The 22407-nt window shown below is 36.7% G+C and overlaps 3 protein-coding genes across 5 annotated transcripts; 2 read left to right on the top strand and 1 right to left on the bottom strand.

The window, feature by feature from the left end:
• Window positions 1-1784: 1784 nt before the first annotated feature.
• Window positions 1785-4593, bottom strand: hddc3 (HD domain containing 3). The gene is made up of 4 exons (XM_086143937.1): window positions 4407-4593; window positions 2665-2720; window positions 2332-2572; window positions 1785-2060 (listed from the first exon to the last, which is right to left on the bottom strand). Exons 1-4 carry the CDS (start codon window positions 4516-4518, stop codon window positions 1930-1932), a joined length of 540 nt encoding a protein of 179 aa, XP_086000063.1. The 5' UTR covers window positions 4519-4593; the 3' UTR covers window positions 1785-1929.
• On the top strand, window positions 4557-12632 carry vps33b (VPS33B late endosome and lysosome associated). 2 transcript variants are annotated; one of them, XM_086143935.1, is made up of 24 exons: window positions 4557-4661; window positions 4929-5036; window positions 5200-5280; window positions 5380-5441; window positions 5569-5618; window positions 6073-6140; window positions 6219-6264; window positions 6339-6433; window positions 7076-7180; window positions 7299-7389; window positions 7470-7547; window positions 8194-8267; window positions 8352-8438; window positions 8538-8628; window positions 9144-9218; window positions 9916-9980; window positions 10069-10123; window positions 10198-10244; window positions 10747-10879; window positions 10975-11048; window positions 11164-11265; window positions 11332-11407; window positions 11504-11611; window positions 12439-12632. In XM_086143935.1, exons 2-24 carry the CDS (start codon window positions 4941-4943, stop codon window positions 12516-12518), a joined length of 1839 nt encoding a protein of 612 aa, XP_086000061.1. In that variant the 5' UTR covers window positions 4557-4661; window positions 4929-4940; the 3' UTR covers window positions 12519-12632. The 2 variants fall into 2 exon arrangements, with proteins under 2 accessions (XP_086000061.1, XP_086000062.1); XM_086143936.1 differs by having other exon boundaries at window positions 4613-4661; window positions 4869-5036.
• A 322-nt stretch (window positions 12633-12954) lies between these two features.
• prc1b (protein regulator of cytokinesis 1b) lies at window positions 12955-21877 on the top strand. 2 transcript variants are annotated; one of them, XM_086139733.1, is made up of 14 exons: window positions 12955-13066; window positions 13294-13426; window positions 14971-15093; window positions 15449-15682; window positions 16130-16300; window positions 16858-17007; window positions 17136-17283; window positions 17364-17500; window positions 18177-18272; window positions 18357-18503; window positions 18579-18692; window positions 19681-19794; window positions 20102-20204; window positions 21182-21877. In XM_086139733.1, the coding sequence occupies exons 1-14, from the start codon at window positions 13056-13058 to the stop codon at window positions 21202-21204; spliced, it is 1704 nt and encodes a 567-aa protein (XP_085995859.1). In that variant the 5' UTR covers window positions 12955-13055; the 3' UTR covers window positions 21205-21877. The 2 variants fall into 2 exon arrangements, with proteins under 2 accessions (XP_085995859.1, XP_085995851.1); XM_086139725.1 differs by having other exon boundaries at window positions 20102-20281.
• The last annotated feature ends 530 nt before the right edge of the window (window positions 21878-22407 follow it).

Here is a 22407-nt window from a genome sequence, read left to right as displayed (position 1 = left end):
TAAATATTTTGAAGACTGGTGCTGGAAAAATACCCAATTTCATAATATTCTTTATTGTTTTATTCATTACTTTGACCATATCCTTGAACTTCTTTCCATCTGTCACCCCCGAGTAATTGTTTTGGTCATTTTGTTCATGTAACTAAGCTGAAACAGCGTTGCTATGGCAACTGACAGTAAGGTCTTCGTGGCCTCAAACACTCATCATTGTAGTGAATCTATTTAACAGGCTAATGAAGGTGTCAGCTGACAGGCAGATTTGTCAATAGGGGATGGTTTTATTGAGAATACATATATTTTCATAATTTTGAACCAAAGACCTTTATGGAAAAAGAACTGAACATATGTATTTAAAAAAAAAAAAAGTCATTTTTTTTGTTTATTGCAAAAAAGAAAATCTGAGCTTTTCCAAAAAAGAGTTACAATTCTCCTGCAAGAGATTGAAACTTTCATGTTTATAGGCCTGTGAATGATTTGTAACACTAGGTGAAAATATTCTTTAGAATGTTCCAGAAAAGATTGGTTGCACTCAAGTGACTACTGGCTTGTATTGTGCAACTATAGTCGTAGTGAGTGCAGGGACGCCAGTTGTGCCTGATCAACATAACCTGTAAAAAGTCCACTTGTAATCATGTGGAACAGTGATTTATCTGTGTTTAGAGTTTATCCGGGTAATCCTACCTTCTCACAAAAATAAAAATTTTCAATACCTTCAGGCACACATTTTTACTGAAAAACATACAGTTCAGCGAAGAAAAACACTACTGCATCGGAAAGAGGTTGAGTTTTGGGGCAGAAAGCTGTGTTGTGAAAGGAATCAGAGGTAGAAATTGTAACTACAGCATCACAAATTCAAACAGTGAGATGAATGTTTTTGTCTTTGGGCCAAATAGATTGCAGCCAACAGCTGATCTATTATTACAAATGAGATTACAAAATCAAGTACCAGTTCAAGCTAGAAATTTGGCCAGAGTCCAATGGAACGTGAGCCCTGAACAGTCCTTTCACATGCTGGATAGGGAACTTATTCAGGTTATTTTTTATTCAGTGCAGTGTTGATGAAGTGCTGTTGACACAAAATTTTATCAGGCAGGTGACCCTTGGCCTGCTATTGTGCTAGAAACTAGACCAGGCACCATGTTGTCATGGACTGACAGCTGCAGCATTTGCCTAACCATAAAATTCCACAACAAATATGGGACATTTACACCTTGATTATAAAACTCCTGAAAATTGGGTATTTGGGGGACTGAGAACAGTCTAGTTTGACATTCATTCTTTCATTTATTAAGAATTCCAAAGAAGAAGAATCAAAGAATTATACTATCCATTTTTTTGATAATATTCAAAATATGACAGAATCATTGTAGTCATGATAAAAGAAACAAAATACTGAAAATTTCCAGGTGACACAAAGGTGTCAAACAGTGACAAATTTAATAAGAGATAAATTAATTATCTGTTGTAATGTCCAATAGTTAAAATTTCAAGTAATGAATTCAAAAAAATGCATACTTGCGATTTTTACTTGCATTATAGTACTCAATACTTGCCAAAACTTGTACTTGTTAAATTCATCAGTCAATGTAACTGACAGTTACCAATTCTATGTCCAACGTTATTTTCCCAAACATTGAAATATTCTTCTGATGTTTGGGCCTGCTTTATATTTTTGGCACAGAAAGTATACACTATGGTTTGTAGGCCATAATGTCTTCCTCTTCTCATTCATTTTGAATTTGTTTTTCGTTGAGTACCGTATGCATTTCTAGTTGAATATGGACACTGAATATAAAAAAAAAACCAACAACTGTAAATTCAGATAAATCATATTTATATGAATAATTATTTATTTATTCAAAGATTTAGATGTTCAAAAATATATATCTGATGCACATGAAACTTAAACAGTCTCTTCTCATTTTTTTCTCAGAGTTGGACCCCCCTCTGTCGGAATAAGTCCTCCAGTTTCCCCTCCAGAGCAGCGTTGGTGCCTTTCAAGCCTTTCACCACCTTACAAGCCCACATAAAGTACTCCTGGACCCGCTCAGCTGTCCACCCTGGAAAAAACATCCACAGGAAAGTTTTGTATCCAGCACTTGAATACTACTTATTAGTAATACTATATTTGAGTTAGATTTCCACACACACAGTCTGACTGGTTCCTAAGAAAAAAAAATTAAAGCTAAATGGTTTGTGCATTTTTATGACATTTAAATATCAAGACATTGAATCAAACTATTAATGACATTATAACAAAAAGTCAAAGGATTAAAGATCACTTCACAGCTTGAAAAAGATGAGAACAATAACTGATAGAAAGATGCTGACCAACAGGCGTGCTGCGGTTGAGGTCCCTTAGGTTGTACAGTTTGTCAGCCAGTTTGACCAGCTTAGCCTGATGGCTACAATGAGGTGCATGTTCCACCTGCAGACGTTTCCGCTCCTGTTTGGGAAGACTTTTGTCATCTGTCACCTCTTGAACAATGCGAGCAACAATTGGTCCAAATTTTGCTTCTAGCTCAGCAGGGGTTGTGTCAGTGTCCTCTACTGTGTCATGAAGCAGAGCAGCCTGCAGAAGATTGTATAAGTAAACGAGAAAAATACAAAGGCTTGATAATGCATGACATGTAGGAGACAGGAACGTAGGAGCTGAGAACATACTTGTAAAGCTTCAATGTCTGTGACGCCACCTTCGTGGCTCAGAATTCTTGCCACACCTTTAAAACAAAACAAAAAAAAAACGAAAAAAAAAAGTGTCAGAAAAAAATGCTTGCAAGTTATATTGTCTTGGCATTATTATGTTTTGACTTTGGTGTAATGTACAATAGTTGACATTTCAAAATATTAAAATCACAGTGCTGAAGAATTCAAATGAAGAGAATAGCAATATTCTCTCTTCACTACAGATATATTTTGTGTACTTTGCTTTGGACATTTTTATAAAAGATACACAGCACAAGCACTTCAAAAGATAACACTGGGTTGTTGCTGCTTGCTAAGGCAGCATATACAACAGCATATACCAGTTGAGAATAAAGGATGTCACAGAGCATAATTTTATCTTATCTTTAAGTTAGTGATTGTAATTACGGGTTTTGTTAACTATTGCTTGTAGGTTGTTGTGTTTAGAAAAATAAGTTCATTTTTTAAATGGTTAATTTAAAGGAAATCATATAACATTATGCAGAAAAAGAAACAATCAAGCATTTGACTTGAAGCAGAGCAATTGCCTCAAGCAGACATTGTGACACATACTAATATTGAACTTGGTGTCACAAGAATCTATGATATTGACCACTATTTTAATTTGACATGTGATTTAACATTTTATGAATACACAGGATATGCAGCCTCAGGGCGGCACAGGCCAGTGTCTCCCTGAGCTGGTCCCAAGCCCAGATAAATGCAGAGGGTTCTGTCAGGAAGGGCATCCAGTGTAAAATTTTTGCCAAAAACAAACATGCAAATCAAACCTAATAATCTAATACTGGATCGGCCAAGGCCAGGATTAATAACGACCGCCACTGGTACCAATGACCTAGAGGGTACCAATGGAAACTGGGCTACTGCAGGTTAAAGAAGACCTCTTGTACAGTATGAAAAAATCTGGAGTGGCAGAGAAGTATGTTGTGTGTATATGTGTGTGACTGAGAGGAATCCAGGTCGAACAGTGAGGATACAGGGAGTGGAGATTAAGAAGTTGGAGGATTTCAAGTATTTAGGGTCAACAGTCCAGAGCAACAGACTGTGTGGAAAAGAGGTAAAGAGGCAGGTTCCAGCAGGTTGGAATGGGTGGAGAAAAGTACTTAGTAGTATGTGATAGTAGACTATCAGCCAGAATGAAAGGAAAGGTGTACAAGACAGTGGTGAGACCAGCGATGCTGTATGTCCTCGACACAGTCCCAATGACGAAAAGACAGGAGGCAAAGCTAAAGGTTGCAGAAATGACGGTGCTAATGTTCTCTTTGGGAGTGACCAGGATGGATAGGATCAGGAATGAGTCTATCAGAGGAACAGCAGACTGAGATGATTCAGTCATGTAACAGAGCAGGAATAGTAAATATATTGGTAGACAGATGCTGGAATTGGAGCTGGCTGGCAGCAGGTATCGAGGAAGACCAAAGAGAAGATTTATGGACGCAGTGAGAGGATATGAAGGTAGTGTGTGTGAGAGAGGAGGATACAGAGAATGGGGCCAGATGGAGAAGGTTAAAGAAGAAGAAGAAGAAGAAGAAGAAGAAGAAGAAGAAGAAGAAGACTATAGATAATGAGCGTTAAGCGCTTGAAGAAAGTATTTTAAAATTACTTTTTTGCTTTGACTCGTTCACATGATGACTCGAATTATTTAAGCTTTGCGACCAGCCTTTAAATGCAACAAACCAAACCCGTGCTGTGGAACATACCAATGGGGTGATTAATATATGGTGTTCTTTCGGGGTCTTTACGCCGCTGCATACGATGTTTCTCTGCGGCGAAATTAACCGCCTCCAACAATAAAACAGCCTCCAAATTCATTCCCCAAAATCTTGCCGAGCAACAACAATATCTGTGCGTCGTGATTTTGACGTCGTGTAGCAGTGTAGCAGTCCGTCTGTTCCGTGGTCCGGAAGGAAGCATTCCATAAAGTATCCGTTCCTCTTGTTTCTTCACGGAAACAGGTAATTAACTCATTGCATCAATGTTGATCTTTTAACACCTATTCAACTTTGATTTGTTATTATTATTGTCAGTTTTATAAATTTTACAATATTAATGCCAGTTTTGTCAATAATGCGTGTTAAACGATGGGTGTAGTTTTGCTTAAGAGCCGGGTTAGCTAGCTTCTACGGTAACCGCTGCACTTATGTTTGTTTTCCCGGTTCTAGTGTCTCCGTCATTGCTCCCCCTTTTGGGATTTCTACAATTGTGCATCTATCTTGATCAAGGTGTACTCCAGTATGGCTCATAGAGGCAGGAAAGATTCACCGGAGCTCCCTGACTTCTCTATACTCAAGAGGCTAGCAAGAGATCAGCTTATATACCTGCTAGAACAGGTGAAAATCCACAATACGTTCAATCTGTCGCACTAATCCCATCATGTTTTATAGATGTCTCCTCTTAGTTGGCGTGTTATGTTGGTTCTGGTCATAATTTTGATCTAGTAGTCTGTTATAGTCACTTAGGGACCACTGAAGCTTTCTTCCATTTTATATGCAGCTTCCTGGGAAGAAAGATCTCTTCATTGAGGCAGATTTAATGAGTCCGCTTGATCGTATTGCTAATGTCTCAACACTAAAGGTGACCTAAAATTCCACCTCTGAATTCTGACATTAAAATTCAAATTTCAGTTTGTTTCCCCCCAAAATATTTAATCAGTGTATTTTTTCTTTTTTACAGCAACATGAAGTTGACAAACTCTACAAAGTGGAATACAAACCCATAATTAGCACATCAGATCAGTGAGTACCAGTTTTGTGTCGAACACAAAACTCACCCCTACTCTTAACCAAGAAAGCAGAAACCACTAATCCTGATTTATCACAAGATAAGATGTAAGTGAATAACAATATGCCTTCTCTCCTTCAGGCTCTGCTTTCTTATCCGACCGAGGATACAGACAGTCAAATGGATTTGTGGTGAGTAGCATGGGATAGGATTTTTTTTTTTGCATGACATTCTAAGTGTCCTTCCAACAATTAAACAATTTAAACCTATAAAATCTCTAAATGAACTTACATGCAAATTAATTGCACAAAATTGTGTCGCCATATAAATACTTGTATTTTAATTTCAGTAAAAGGACCTCTACTTTTATCCTAATAAACATCACAGGTGTTTGAAAAGAGAAAGAGGATATTTCAAAATGTTGTCTTGTGTTTTTCGCACTGTATTGTTTTTACTCCCAAAAACAACATTGTACCTTTTCCAGGGTATGGAGAAATTATGGTTTTGATGTTAAAGTTCCAGGATTTGATTTTCACTAATCTGAATCTGTGTACAACCATTTCTTCTTAAGCAATTCTAAATGTTAATCCTAGATTTCTTCAGGTGATTCAGATGTTTTTCCTGGTTTATTGTCTCTTACTCCAGATGTGGCCAATGCAGACAAAGCAGCAGGGAAATTCAGAAGATACAAGATAATATTCACCCCCCAGAAGGTATCAAATGACCCCGCTTTGAATTAACTTTGGACTACGGGGTTAATGTTGTTCTGATGACTCTGCTCTGATGTATAGTTCTATGCATGTGAGACTGTGCTAGAGGAACAGGGGATTTTTGGTGGTAAGTAGCCTTATAATTTCTCACATTTCCAGGATGATTAGTTCTTCACAAAACCCTTTTTCACATTACCGCAGATGTGACGACAGATGAGTGGGCCTTTTACCTCCTTCCACTTGATGATGACATCATTAGCCTGGAGCTCCCAGAATTCTTCCGTGATAACTTTCTGGTGAATAAGTCTTAAAACCACAACCATGAAATGCCACATGTTGAAGTTAATTTATAACAGTTAAAAATATCAGAAAATTCAGTTTACTCTCAATGGAAAAAGTCAAACATAATTAATACACCGCTTGTCATAATTAATAATTAATAACTAATAAGTGGCTCGATGCCATTTGTTCAAAAGCTGTATCAATATTTATCAACAGTGCTCTTATTCATATCAACACACCAAATCAACCAAAGTATTAATTTGGCAAATATATCACCTAAAAGTTAATTTCAGTAGGAGTGTAAGATACAGGTCCTGACCCAACCTTTTTTAATTAAAGGACATAAATTGCAAAAGCAATTCCAAAACAAATGCAGAAACCAGGAATGTTCAGTTCCAAGGATGACATCTGTAACCGCCTTTGCATTTATATTTCCCTAGACTACAGTTAATTATCCATAATGTAATCAATATATCAGTTGGGTCAATGGCATGTTTTTTGATTAGAAAATGCTGTACAATGATTTAGTTGAGAACAGTAATATGTAAAATCGCTGAGTTACCAATGTTATCATAAATCATAAACATAATATTATTACAATATTGAGTTACATAATACGTTAACCAAATTTTTACTGACAATGGTGTATTTTCCAGGCAGGGGACCAGCGCTGGGTGAGGACAGCTGGCAGTGCCCTACACCTCCTTCACTCAATTTACGGGCCTTTCTCAAAGGTTTATGGGATTGGACGGTGTTCAAAGGTACGACATAACACACTTCACGATCTTTTTGTTAAACCAGTTCTTGAGCATTTTTTTTTGATAGATAGTATGGTGAAGGACAAAACCATTAATTGTGCATATGTTAATGTGGTGTCAGATGGCATATGAGTCGTGGAGGGAGCAGATAGAAGAAGGAGACCAGAAGGCTCGTGATGCTGAAATAGGAAATGTATTCCTTATTGACAGAGGTGAGGAGCTGTGTTTTCTTCCTCAAATCATTGTTTGATTGTTGTGTCTGTTTAATCCGACACGGTTGTCATTGTTACAGATGTGGACTTCGTCACTCCTTTGTGCTCACAGGTGGTTTATGAAGGACTGGTGGATGATATATTTAGAATCAAATGCGGTGGGTATCACAGCAACTCATGGGGAACTTTTCAGACATAATTAGCTAATCCTGAAATTGTCTTTCACGACAACATCACTCTGCTTTAAAACTGGCTGTAACAGAAAATCAATATCGGAATAATTAGAAGAAAATTTAGATACTGAATTATATCACATTATTTGCTTATGTATAAAAAATATCTCTGACACAACACAAATAAATTGTCTTTCATGCAAAATTAGTAAAAGTTTAATTCCTGCTGGATGTCTAATTCCACCAGCTCCACGACAACCCTGAGTTCAGGATGAGTGGTACAGATAATGACTGAATGAATGTTTGATTCCAAGGCTTGTCAGTTGTCAATCAGTCTCAAGGTTTGCCTCCCTTATTTCTGTTTATTATTTGAAGGAATTAAGCATACTGTGCATAATATTCAGCTCTAATATTTTTCATTTATTTTCATCATTCACTCAATTACATGGTATCATTTTAATACATATATCATCAGCCTGAGCTAATGCAAGTTTCAGTGATAACGCTCAGATTTCACTCTGACTATGTGGTTTTTCCTCAAGAGATGTATAATATTTCTCTGGTTATAAATGTTTCTTTGCACATTTCTGTGTCGGTGTTTTATCTCATCATCCTGTTTTTTTTTCTGCAGGATGTGTGGAATTTGGGCCTGATGTGACCTCATCTGATAAAAGTTTAAAGGTCATGCTGAACTCTCAGGATAAGGTAGGGATAACCATGAGATCTGGCGAGTATTCGTAAGTTAGACGGTTAAAAGGCAAATATCATCCTGTTTTTTTTTTCTGTTAGGTCTTTGGTGAAATCAGAAATGAACATTTCTCCAACGTCTTCAGCTTCCTCAGTCAGAAAGCTAGAAACCTTCAGACGGCATATGATGTGAGTTTTTTTTTTTTGTTTTCAGCCACATCACTTGATAAGACTGGTAATTGATGCAAATTAAATGTATTTTTCTTGTGGTGGCATTTTTCCCCACAGAAACGTCAGGGGATGGACATAAAGCAGATGAAGGCATTCGTATCTGATGAACTTAAAGGGTTGAAACAGGAACATCGGCTCCTTAGCCTTCGTGAGTGTTTAAATCACTGTTCATACAACAGTATCTGCATAGCCACACTACTATAGTGTTTATCCGGATGTCAAGTGAGCAATTAACACAACAATACGGTAGTCCAAGATGTTTGATTAAAATAACATACATTTGTGATAAAATATTTAATTATATGAATCTCAAATTGGATTGATCAGTGTTTAGATTGTGAAGCCATTCTTTCTTTCATCAATCCATCGACAAATCTGACTGCTCAGACGCATACATATAAATCCCCATTCCCAGTAATTACTGTGCAGTTAATGCATTAAGCTAGGAAACAATAGAGACATAATAAAAATGGCTGCAGTTTGGAACATATTTAATAAGTTGTAATCAGAAAATAGGCAAACCAAATTGAAATAGTTAAATGAATATGAATAGAGATTCAGACAGTAGATAAAACTAAATGAAACATTAACAATGAGTTTGCTTTTGTAAGTATTACCATTGCTCCATCACATTGAGTACATTTCTGTGTTGACCTCTTTCAGACATCGGTGCGAGTGAATCAATAATGAAGAAGAAAACAAAGCAGGATTTCCAGGAGCTGCTGAAGACAGAACACTGTAAGGTTTATGTTGCATGGTTCAATGGACTAAAGGCCCAGTGACAATGAAAAGGATTACTATCACAATATTCAGCATACCATTTTTTTCACATTATGTTGTTTATGTATGGTTATGTATTATGTATGGTTTTGGAAGTCATTAATGCTCCCACCATAGAATTCAAAATTTCACTTGTGTGTTTTTTTCTTTTCTTACTAAATAGAAAGTACTGTTGTTGAATTTCTTCCATGATTGTAGATAATTTTCTTGCACATTTTTTCACATATCTGTAGGGTAATTTCTTGTTTATTTTCATTTAATTTCTCACATTTTAGTTGATGTTTTGGGGATAAATGTGGCCAAACGCTAATTTCATAATGCTATTTCCCAACAATTTGGAAAAGATATGCTAACAAGAAAAATTGGGAAAAAAGTTCTCTGTCTTCAATCAAAAACAAAAATGTTTTCATTTTATAAGCCTCCGTTTCTTCAAATAGATCATGAAATAATGATTCAGCTATTGATTCTAATTTCACCCTACAATTTAGTTGTACCGTAAGACAATATCAAATATATATCATGTATTGCCCAATGCTTATTGGAATTTACCTTTTTTTTTTGCTATGTTTAATTGAAAATGACACACATAAGTGCTTTCTTCATTGCTAGAATTTAGTTACTTAAGTCTTTATGTTTTGTTTTTTGTTTTTGACAGCTCTACTGGAAGGATTTGAAATCCGAGAATGTATTTCCTACATAGAGGAGCATATCAACAGACAGGTGGGTTAGTTACAGCAGACTAGTACTGGTGATGCGCCAATTAAATGCTTGAAAAGTAAACTGTTCTTTTTCCAATTTTAATCATTAGGTCTCCATGATAGAAAGTCTGAGACTACTTTGTCTTCTGTCTATCACAGAAAATGGTGAGTTGTCTCTTTGCATTATTTCAAAGACAAACATTCTCTCACGGTTGTTTAACAGTTGCTTTGTGATGCAGGACTTCTGCCTAAAGATTACCGCTTATTAAAAGCCCAGTATCTGCAGGTGAGTGGTTATGTCTGTCTGTTCCTCCTCAATTTTTTTTCTTGAAATAAAAGAAAGAATTGGCAGTAAATCTCCCTACAGCTACAATCTTCACCACAATATTCATAAAGTACAAGAAATTATATATACCATATGAGACAAGATGCCGCCTTTACTTAAAAAAATGCCTGAAGATGCATCGGGATAATGTAAACAGCCATTCCATCTGTAACTAGAAGGTAAACTCCTAGAAGACAGCAAAGGCTCAAGTCATTGAAAAACTCAAGTAAACATCAAATTAAAAATTAAACTTAAAAAAGAAAAAATTTATTCACCCCAGTTGAGAGAAATACAACTGCAAGTGAATGTTAGCAAGGATTCTGAAGCTTTTTCCAACAGACATTGTACATATGTAATTTTGTCCATTGTCTTGAATAATAACCTCATTTAACACTGTGCTTTAGACCTATCATTAATTTAAATTGGACTCCCAGGTTGAATTGTTTTTGCTTGGCCTCTTCAGAGCTACGGTGTAGACCACCTGGTCACATTTGCCAATCTAAGGCAGCTCGGGCTCCTGGTGGAGCAGCAGCCGGGTGAAACACTGACTGTCATGGAGAGCAAAGTGGGTAAACTGGTCAACGATAAGACTGCAGGTATGTACCCACAAGACAAGTGATCTACTTCATTTTATAGGGTGCCAGAATGTTCTTCAGCTTGTGGTTATTTCTTTTGTACCATTGTTTTACAGGAAAACTGTCTGATGCTTTCTCCTCTTTGGCAAAGAAAAGCAACTTCAGAGCCCTGAGCAAAAAACTCAACCTTGTAGGTCATCAATGGCATGCACCAAAATCCTTTCTCAATGATTCTAATATTAATTTGTTGTTTTTTCAATGGTTGTGATCCAAAACACTAAGTGTGTTTGATCTAATTTGTAAAGGTGCCCAAGTCAGATGATGACTATGACCTCCGTGTGCCGCGAGACATGGCTTACATTTTCAGTGGTGCCTATGTCCCTCTGAGCTGCAAACTGATTGAGCAGGTAAATTGATCTTTGAATCAAAAGGATCTGAATGCCTCTGTCGTCTGAAAATGTTGTTTCTTCAAGGTACTGGAGCGTGATGGCTGGACAGGCCTGGAGGAGATCACCAAGCTGCTGAATGGGAATGAATTTGCTGTTACAGGTTGGATCAGTTTGATTCAGTATAGTTGCTAAGTTGATTCCCTAATTAAATTATTATTTGACAGATCAGCTATGAAATGTTTCTGTTTCTGATCAGGTGGTAATGGAGGAAAGAATGATGCCCAGCGCATCATCCTTGTCATGTTTCTTGGGGGCTGCACATTCTCTGAGATTTCAGCTTTGCGGTTCCTTGGTAGAGAGAAAGGTGACCTGAGAGCTTTTGCAAACTTTACTTAAATGAATACTTAAGTCTATGATCTCTTCTCTCAGATTTATACCTCCAGCCTTTACTTTTGATGTGATTCTGCTAAAAATGACCTTCAATTACTTAATAAGCATTTTGTGAACTTCTTCATGGGAATTCACATTAATTATGATGTACTGAAATTTGCCAGCAGTATAGTGCGCAATGTGGATGTAATTTCAATGGATGAAAGCAGGAAAACATTAAAATTATAAAAGAGGTAGCAAGGGAGTTGAAGTAAGGTAGACTGTATTGCATACCAGGGTGTGAATATATTACATCTTACATCCTAGGAAATCAAATAAGCTACTTTTGACACAATTGTAGTAAATCCTCATTTCCAAACGCATTTCACATGTCATTTGAATAAGCAACTATCAGTAATAACTGCATATTTATTGTTTTGTTATTGATTTATGTTATATTAATGTATCATTCTTAGTTTTAAAGATTTATAATTTCCTGTTAAGTTCTTATAAGTAGTAGGACCATATGAGAAATAAAAAACTATCACATTTAAGATTAAGTAATTAACAAGTTGGAAGCTATGTTTTCTCTACATTTTGTAAAATGCTTCCGATTTGTCATCAAAATCTACATTAGCGCAGTCATTTAACCCTTTTGTGTATTGATATCAAACTTATACCCACAGAAATTCACAAAATAGGAAATTATAATTTCATTAAACCCCGAAGTATGCTTGTCTTATTGCATGAAAATTCAGTTGTCTTGTGAGTCACATCATGTCAAAAGGCCTTTCCACTAAAATTCGCTCTTTTACGTTCCAGGGCTTAAATTTATCGTGGTTACAACAACGATTACTAACAGTTCCAGACTTCTGGAGGCTTTGCTGGACAACCATGCATGACGACCTTACATCTCTCCTCCTTCGGTGCTTCATACGGAATATGTAAATGGCTGATAAAAAAAATGACAAATGTAAAGATGTACAAAGTGAATAAATGTTTGTTTGTTTTTTAAACACAGTTACCGAGCGCCTTTTCTTTGCAATGAATGTGTGCACATGCATTCCTCGCTGCGAGGCATTTTGCACCAAAGTTGACACTCTTTGTCGCTTTGCGTAATGTCACCACACCCTTCACCACACCCTTCATGGAAACTGATGCGCCTCCTGTTTGTGCGTGTGTGTTTGTGTGTGTCTGTCCTGTCTGTCGACCCTTGAGACCAACGTCCAATCGTTGACGACGGTTTCATGATGCACGCGCCGCTCGAAGGAGCAGCCAATCAGAGAGTAGAGCGCAGCTCCCAGCGTATTTTGAACTGTCGCTGACCAAACGGGCGCTGCGCGGAGGAGTTAGTGCACGGCGGCTTGTATTCGTGACAAGTATCGGTTGTATTACTCGTTTATAACAAAAAAATACAACAACAACAAGAGAGTTTAACGATGAGAAAGAGGTATGTTCTTTTTTTTTGTTAAATTTAGTATAAGAATACTTCGCTCTAGTCCACAGGAGTGGACTAAACCCAGATGCACAACTTTCAAGCTAGCTAGATGCACAATTTTGATTAACCGTAATAAGCTTGTCTTCGCTATAATCCGTTAGCTACTGCTTTCTGAAGCGATTTCGTCCAGTTCTTCTTCTTTTTCTTCAGTTATTAACGCACTGACTCGATGTTTACAGCGAGGTGCTCGCAGCGGAGTCGGTGTCGTGCCTAAATAAAGCCTTGTGCCGCCTGAAGGATATCTGGGAGGAGATCGGGATTCCCGAGGACCAGCGACTACAGCGGACTAATGTTGTCAAAAACCACATAAAAGTGAGGCTTCCAGTGTTGTCCTGTATTCGTACAGACACACACCCATACATCATATCACGATCTTGTTCCCATAACCCGTCTCCTTAGTTTAGATCGATAGTGGTTTGGGTTAGTTTCGACTGAAACCGTGGGGTGCTTTCTGCCTAAAACAGTGCCACTCAGCAAATGATGTGTTCTATGATACACCTTTTAAAAATGCTCAGTAAGAAAAAAACAAAATATAAAGGGTGTACATTTTTGTCTATTTCCCCTAAATGCGTTTACTATAAAATAATGTTGGTATAAAGTGAAAATTTCAAAGCATTCAAGGTTTGCAAGTACTGTTTTGTTATTTGCCATCTTCTGCTGGCAGTGTAGCTGACTAGAATTTACAATCAGACAAGGTTATGATATGATGGTATCCTGATACTTTCTTCTTTGATAAATATCATTGCATAGATATACTGTGATAACTACTATCTCGAAGTGCAGTTCAGCCATGACTTATCTTTTTAAAGGAAGAAAGAAGGAATTAAGCATTTAGTCAACACCACTGTGTAGGAGTCCCTTGGGTCAACTCCCTTCGTAGGGCTTCTATACTTAAAACTCGCCATAGCTGATTCAAACTGAAGAAGATTCTTCTATGAGAAGTGACACATTGTCTTTGGGATCTTTAAGCCAGAATCATGACTTACATAACTTCCCTGTCCCCATATCAAAAAGTTCCATTTTGATTTGTTGAAAGCACAAGTTAAAAAGCACACGATTTGCTTTTAGGTGCCATCAGCTGTAAATCACATAACGGGTTCATGACACATTTTGTCACACGACAGCAGACAAAAATGTTTGTGTCCTGCTGGGTGCTTGTTTGGTATTGAAAAAACGACAACTGTTTACATACTAATAAATGCTAATCTGCTACATTGTTGAATCGGTGCTCATTTAAACTGCCACCATCTTGAATTGACAAGTCAAGATGAAATATTGTGACAATCAACTGTTTGACACAAGCTCAATACTTATTAATTTTCTTAGGGATTTAATTTCTATGTTGTCAGTGTACCACAAAATATATAAGAAACTTGCAGAAAAAAAGTTAAAAGTTTACAACAGATATTTTTACCAGACGAGCACCTGTCTCTGGATGTAGACAATGAAAGTGTGTCCCCAAACTTGAGTCAGTAACAAATCTAATCAATTGATCAATTGATTAAAATAATAACCACTATTTAATCAGCATATCACCTGGTTCCTTACCCCAGGATACAAAGGTAGCTGAGATGAGATGAGAACAACTTTATTAATCCCGAAGGAAATTGTTGTGCCAGAGTTTCAAGTAAAAACATAACAGTAATAGACAATGGTGGAAAGGAGAAAGAATAAGAAATATAATGAAATATAAATTAGATTTAGATAGATGGTACTATATGTGCAATTCTCTTGAATTATGCATCTAGTCTTTGGGATCACTTTGGGGATACTAGTAAAACTTTAAAGTTTCATTCACTGAAATTCACTTTCACTCGTGCATCTAAATAAACCTGTTCACCCTCTCTCTTTACCAGGGCTTGTTAGATATGATGATCAAAGAAGAAGAATCTCTGAAGAAGAGGCTCATGAGCAGCATCCAGACATGTCGAACAGAAATGGAGAAACTCTGCCTCGACCTTCAGCTTCCTGTTTTTGAGGTAACAAGAACTAATGCATTTTTAGTTGATCAGCTTTGCCTTGAGAATGATTTTTATTTCGTTAAGCATTTTTTTTCGGCAGCAACAAATTTCATGTAGTGGATCATAGACTGTCATGACATTGAATAAATGAATCATTTGGAAAAATCTGAATTATTCTATGTTTCCGTCTAGATCCACAATAAACCAAATCCATACTAAATTTTCAGTTATCGCTAAAACAATTTATATCCTAGGTTATGGCATCAATGTCCGATTGCAATTCTTTTATTTTATGGCTTATAGATGTGAGAAATGGTTCAGGTAGTGTTTTAAGGAACCCCACAGTGTTGTGACTTATCTTTTGTTTGTGTAGGAGGAGGCAGGTATTAGTATGCTGCAACAAGAGAAGAACATCCGCACACAGGTGGAGGCTCTGATGATGGAGAAGACTCAGCGGATGCAACAGCTAAAGGCTCTGCTGTACCAAGACAAAGATCTAAGTGACATCCTGTGCTCCTTGCCATATGGCATCTCTCCAGACTCAGTGCCTTCACTGGAGCAGCTGGAGGCCTTTCAACAACATATCGCTGACCAGAATGCAGAGAAGGTGAGTAAATGTGGAAGTGGAAGAGGTTACACTCTGTTATCGTGCCTTTGCACCTAGTGACTACTTGTCTGGAACATGTTTTTTACCAAACACTGATTCCTTCATTGAGAAACTTCAGCTGTACTTTAATGCCCTTGAAGTTGCAGTTTCTATGGTTTTGCTGTTTAATTTAGTGTTTCATTAACAAAAAAAACCTTCTCTACTATGGTGAGATTAGACGACTTGCCACAACATCAAAAAAATATCTAAGTCCTTTACCTTAAGGATCTAAAGCTGTCTCGTTGGATGTTTCGGGTCTGTTTTTCCATCCACACTGTGAAACCTTAATCAATCTGAACAGAGTCCACACTATTCACTGTTCATTCTAATGCTTCTGTTTGCATCACTTCCCTACCAAGGTCCAGTGACTTTATCGCTGAATTATCATCCTGCTTTCCTGTGTTTCAGGTGAAGCGATATGCTGAGTTTGTCGATCTCAAAAAGCAGATCATCCTGTACATGCAGGAGCTGGACCACATCCCTGACACAAGTTTTGAGAAAGATGTTGTTTGTGAGGATGAAGACTCTTTTTGTCTTTCAAGAGACAATATCACAGCACTCAAGTTACTTCTTTGTCAGGTGAGTTAGTTATGAAACTCAAGAGTAAAACATGAATGTTTTAGGAAGATGAGTCTTTTTAGGAATCTATCAATTAGTATGGGGCCTTCAAGGCTTCATGTTGGAGCCATTTATATTATCCTCTGAAATTCAATGGTAGCCCAACAATACAATTATTAATAGTAGAGAAATTCAACTTTAAAACTATTCAATACTTTTTGAAATCTCGTTACCAATTTGCTTTGAAAATTCACTCATTTTCTTTTAAATCTCTTAGTGAATTGATAATTTTACACTGGCTAAAAAAACAAAAGGTCACTTTGAAACTACAAATTTCACTTTAAAATCATCATCAAGTACAACCCTTAAAAATGAAACTAACCTGAACATCATACCCAGGTTATTAAAACATTTCTTAAAGGGTCGATTAGTGTTACAGTGATAGATTTATCTAATTTCAGAAACTTGTAATCACATCCCCCCACCCCATCAATACGTCACACACAAATTTGTGCTGTGTACATCGTTACGTACTAATATCTAATTTGGTCTGTTTATGTGTTCCCTTCACACCACAGCTGGAGGAACACAAAGCAAAGAATGAGGCCATGTGTGAGAATCATCGTGAGAAGATTCAGCAGCTTTGGGACCGACTGCAGGTACCCCAGGAAGAGAGGACGGCCTTCAACGAACACATGGTTTCATCAAGGAAGAGGAACCTGGAAGCTGTGAGAGGCTATGATGGTTTACACATTAAGGGTTTTTTTTTTTTTTTTTTTTTTTTCAAAATTTGTTGCAGCCTATGTGTTGGTTTGTTGATTTGCATGTCAGTAAGCACTTAAGTCTTCCTCCTCAGTTACAAGCAGAGGTCCAACGCCTGGAGGACCTTAAACTGCTGAACATCCGCAATGTCACAGATGCTATCCGTTCTGAGATTGCTGTGTTATGGGAAAAGTGCTTCTTTAGTGCTGACCAACGACAAGCATTTGCACCTTATTTCAGTGGTAAATTCAGCATCTGTGGTTAGCTTCAGAATTTCTTCCTTTTTTTGTAAAACGCTGCTAAGGCAACATTTTTATTATAGAGACTTTTACTGAGGAGCTGTTGGGTCTTCATGACGCTGAAATCCAACGCTTGAAGCAGTATTATGAGGATCACAAAGACCTTTTTGATGGCGTTCGTCAGTGGGAAGAAAGCTGGAGGCTCTTTCTAGAACTGGATGTGAGTATATCTGTCATGCAATTTCTTACCTGTGAAAGTTGGACTACAGTGAAAGAATTTTCCAATATGGAAGTTGAGAATAGCCTAAGAAATGTGTGAAATCCTCTGCTGTCATTTAAATTGACATGATAAACCCGTCTTTTGAAAGAAGGAATAAATTATCACACGAAAACTAACATTAAAAAATTCAAAACTGGTGCCATGTTTGGAAAGTGTTTAGTTCCCTTGCCGTACTACAAGAAGGTTCCTGATTCAAACTGGATGGCCAACTGGGGCCTTTCTTTGTGGACTTTATATGTTCTCCCCTTGCCTCCCTGGGTTCTCCTGTTTCCGCTCACAGTCCAAAAACATGACGTAGGTTAATGGAAAACTCGAAAATGTCTGTAGATGTTAATGGTTGTATGTCTCTGTATGTAGCCTTATAATCGACAGGCAACCAGCTCAGGTTCAAGCAACGCCATTGCCATATTCCAACTTGAATAGGATGCTGCCCACCCCACTCCTGTTTAGATTATATGCAGCAGAGATAATGAATAAACAAGGGAGAAAATGACAAACATAAATTTTAGGTTAAGAATTGACCAAAAATAGTGGAGACATTCAGAAGGAGGATCAGGTTTCCTGAAATAAAAAGTTTTCACTTACATTTTTACTACAGTAGGATTTTCTTTTACAGAAAAAGGCAACAGATCCGACCAGATTCACAAATCGAGGCGGGAATCTTCTTAAAGAGGAGAAGCAGAGGACTGATCTTCATAAAAGTCTTCCAAAGGTAAACCTTAAAGTTTACATATCTGAAGTATGTACATGTTAAGATTTTCATGCTAAAGAGAATATTCAACTTTATATTTTTCAGCTTGAAAAAAAACTAAAGGCCCAAATTGAAGTATGGGAAAGTGAGCAAGGTCGAGAGTTTTTTGTCAATGGACAGAAGTTTTTTGAATATGTAATAGAACAGTGGAATCTGTATCGTCAACAGAAAGAAAATGAAAAACTAGAAAGGGTAAGCCAATTCCTTCTTTTATTTGGCATTCATAAAGCACTGTGTTTGAACTGTTCTTTAAAAAATGCTTTAAAGCAACTGAAGAAGAACAGACAGACGGAGGAGGACATGTTGTATGGAACGTCAGTACAAACCCCGACCAAGCGCAGACTCCTGGGCTGTAATACCCCCAATAAGTCACGGAAGCTGGTAACACCAATACTTGTACTACTTTTCAACTTATAAAATGTCTAAATGAACATCTAAGTGTTAAGTGTTTGTTCTCTGGAATTTCCCTAGTGCAAACAGATAGATTTTTGACGAAGTAGTGATGTAGCACCACTCAGGGATTAAAGTGTGCAAGCACACTGCAAGAGAGGCAAATGGCAACAAAGGGTTAAGTCACTTAAATAAAATTCCTCATTTATTGAGCATTAATTATTTCTGACAGCAAAAGTGATAACTTGGCCTTTAGATTCATCCATGTGTTGTTTGGTGATCATGTACTGTAGTGAAAACTAAACTGAAAGAAGAAACATGATAATGTGTGATATCCCAGAAACTCTGAAAATTACTAATGTGACAAGATGATAAAAATTATCCTGGCATTTTTGTTTTCCCAAAACCTTAATGTTGGGACAGTGATAATTTTTGAAACATCCCCACTGTGGTATGATTACATGACTATTCTATTCCATTCTATACATGCAAAACAGAGTTTATACTTTACCAATTTAAAGATTTTAAATCAAGTCATATCAATTTTATGTACCTGTAGTTATATCCTAACGTAATGAATTGAAACACTTAGCCTGACCGATGGCGTGGATTTTTTGAGTCAATACCAGAGCTTGGAAACAAAAAAACACGAAATTAAGCTGTATCTAAATAACTTAGCTAACATTAATATAACCATTACATATACATATCAAAACATGAAACCGTCAGCTTTCTGTCAGCAGCCATACCCAAAGTCAGATTAACATCATCAAGACATTATATTTTAATTCCAAATAAAATGACATAGATTTTCTAATCCTGCTCAGGTAGTCAAAAAGAAGATATACGCATGACAGCCAGTATCGGATGCGAAATAAGCTGATGGATATATCTGTATTTATATGGGTAAAGACAAATGGATAACATTCGTGCTCATCTTCTTTGACTGCACTAACCATCTGTCTGTCTCTCCTGTCAGTTTAATGCCACCTCAAGTATTTCTAGTGCTATATCTAACAGCACTATGCGCTCTGTCTATGGTGGAACTGTATGTCGCTCTCCTGTATCCCGTCCACCTCTCTCTGTAAACAAGGTGGGTTTGATATCTGCACTTACGAAAAGAAAAAGTAAAAGTAATCGTTGAAACGTGGTTCCAGAAAAACATTTTGACAAGGTCCTTCTTTGTCAATCGATCCTTGTGGATAAAACTATATTTAATCCTTTATAAACGAGTTATTTATTTAAACTTTATAAGCTGTTTATTTTTCAGAGCCTCAACTTCATTTTGTTAAATTAAGGCTATAGGATAAGGGCAAGCAATTGAATTTAAGGCGACTTTTCTCTCATTGATTAATTCCTGAGATTTCCTTTCCTGTTTGTAATGTGGTCTTTTCCCCCAGGGTCAAGTAAGCAGGACACCAGGGAGTGGTAAGCCTCCCCATCCAAAAATGCAGGACTGTAATAAGGAGAATGAAGCCCAGCTGAAGGGAACCCCTCTGAGTGGTGCGTTGATGACCCCTGCTAGTCCGCAGTGTAACACCAGCATAACTTCTGTTGCCAGCACATATTCAGAATTTGTGGTAATTGACACTTTTGTCTTCACTTCTTTGCTTTGTGCTTAGGATTTTTTCCAGTGACAACTTAAAGCATATATGAATATTTGAAAAAACAAAATGTAATCAATGTTGAAGGACTTGATGGAGGCAGATTTTGTTCAGTCAAAGTGTGTTTTGATTTCTTAAAGTTTTGTGTAACGATTGTTTATATCCTAAAGCTTGCCTTTTGCATGCTTTTAGTTACCCTTAAAGAAAGAATGGCTGAAAATGTGATATGGCTGTGTATATATATCTATATAGGCTGTATATTTGTATGTATATGTCTGCCTGCATTTAAAAGTAGTGATTTAAAAATTACATAATTTGCCATCAAAAATAGGATATGGCAACCTTCTTAATCTTAACCAAACATTATACTTTTAATATTTTTGCACCTTTGGTGACATTAAGCCAACTTTCCATCCACAATCATAGCATTAATTGTTGAATAATTGTGTTAACATATGAGTCATGCATTCAGTGACACAGGGATGGGAAGTTGTAATCCAAAAGCACCCCAGTCAGTTTATGTCTGACCACCGAAACTCCTTTCAGATTTTCATATTATTTCATAATTTGGTATGTTTACATGTCACATGTGATAACTTTTGACAAAAAGAAAACATTCTAAAGGAGAAACAATACCATATAACAAATAGGTTGACTTTGTATACAGTGTACTTCTACATAGAAGGCTTGATTTCATAACAGTTCTGATGCCTCATCACTGTCTCTTTTATCCATTTCTCACTAACTTCCACTAAAAGCTTTCAGCATAACATTGCTTGTGTTTTTTAAAGGTCTCTTTATTGTTTGCTTACCTTTGTAACATTTCCACATTAAAAAAAGGTATCAACTTTATGTTCTTTGTTCTTGTTTCCACAGCGAGACCTGTCAAAGACCTTTGACACCAAGTTCCAGCAAGGCGTCCTGAATTCAACCACCACCAACCTCTGATGGTGTTACATCGTGGTTCTCTAAATTATGTTGCTGAATTCTAAATTAGAGACACAGTATATTCTAACGCTATCTGCTTTTAATGGTAAATGAAGATTTTGCTATTTATACTTTGTGATAAACTGAAGAAGTTACAAGGGGATGTCCAGTCTTCAGCCTTTGTCAAGTCTATCACTGTCGGCTAGAGGAAACAGTGATTGTGTCATAAGTGACACAAGCATTTTGGCTGCATGAATTAGTGTTATTATAATGATATGTACACTAATAAACAAGAGACACATTTAAAGATATAAGTTAATGACCGTAAAGCATAGCTTTCTGAAGTTATATATGATCTGAAAATTTCAGACCAAATGTATTATGAACCTTGCACTTTCTGTAAAATATGTTGCATTTACACAGTTCCATCCAAATCAACCACACTGTTTTTTTCACATGTATATATTTTTATATTTACTGCTTTCTCTATATAAACTCCACTGCTAGACAAGGTGAAAAGGGTGATAACAGTAGTGATGATGTGTCCTATACTGGTCCTTCATATTAGGTGAAACACATGAATTGTAAGGAGTCTGTACACTATTGTGGTTAATTTGAAGTTTCTCTTGGTTTAATAAACACCTTTTCCAGAGTTTTAATTTCTTTTATATTACAATATTTAGAGAGATATTATAGAAAGGAATACATAACATGCACAACTTTGAATATACAGAAAGTGGAAAGATTTGCATGTAACTGGGGATATCTGTAAATTCATTTGAATCTTTATAAATTTTAAAATTTAGTTGATTTGTAATGATCGCAAAAAGCAGCATAACTGATTTAGAGTCAGCAAGATATGACTAAAAATAAGGAAACTAAAAATCTCCAAGTTATTAGGCTAATGTAATAATGATGAGGATGCAAAGGAAATTTACGTAAAAGTTGAATCAATGACGCCGGGTTTAAATGGCTGTGCATTGAAAAGGTTCAATAAATACATGCACTGGGGACCCACTGACTAGAATTAATGGAACATTAGTTTCTGAAGATAAGTAACTGCTAGATTTAAAGTATCCAAGTTTGTCATTGGTGTATTACATTAAAGTTGAGGTGTCTGGAAAACTTTACTATTGAAAATTTAAATCAGTTGGAATATCAATACGTTTGCTTAA

This window comes from Fistularia commersonii, chromosome 3 (genome assembly GCF_037954325.1).
Source record: "Fistularia commersonii isolate RoL2024-O1a breed Wild chromosome 3, RoL_Fcom_v1.0, whole genome shotgun sequence".
NCBI lineage: Eukaryota > Metazoa > Chordata > Actinopteri > Syngnathiformes > Fistulariidae > Fistularia > Fistularia commersonii.
Note: the sequence above shows the minus strand (reverse complement) of the source record. Positions and strands in the feature narration are given on the sequence as shown.

Excerpts from the sequence above, each read along its gene's own strand:
- hddc3 (XM_086143937.1), bottom strand. The coding sequence starts at position 4,518 with ATGAATTTGGAGGCTGTTTTATTGTTGGAGGCGGTTAATTTCGCCGCA. Across the intron at positions 2,721-4,406 it reads ATATATTAATCACCCCATTG|GTGTGGCAAGAATTCTGAGC; the intron begins GTATGTTCCACA and ends TTTGTTTTAAAG. Across the intron at positions 2,061-2,331 it reads CAACCGCAGCACGCCTGTTG|GGTGGACAGCTGAGCGGGTC; the intron begins GTCAGCATCTTT and ends TGTTTTTTCCAG.
- vps33b (XM_086143935.1), top strand. The coding sequence starts at position 4,941 with ATGGCTCATAGAGGCAGGAAAGATTCACCGGAGCTCCCTGACTTCTCT. Across the intron at positions 5,619-6,072 it reads GACAGTCAAATGGATTTGTG|ATGTGGCCAATGCAGACAAA; the intron begins GTGAGTAGCATG and ends CTCTTACTCCAG. Across the intron at positions 7,548-8,193 it reads TATATTTAGAATCAAATGCG|GATGTGTGGAATTTGGGCCT; the intron begins GTGGGTATCACA and ends TTTTTTCTGCAG.
- prc1b (XM_086139725.1), top strand. Across the intron at positions 15,094-15,448 it reads TTCAGCTTCCTGTTTTTGAG|GAGGAGGCAGGTATTAGTAT; the intron begins GTAACAAGAACT and ends TTGTTTGTGTAG. Across the intron at positions 18,504-18,578 it reads AAAATGAAAAACTAGAAAGG|CAACTGAAGAAGAACAGACA; the intron begins GTAAGCCAATTC and ends AATGCTTTAAAG.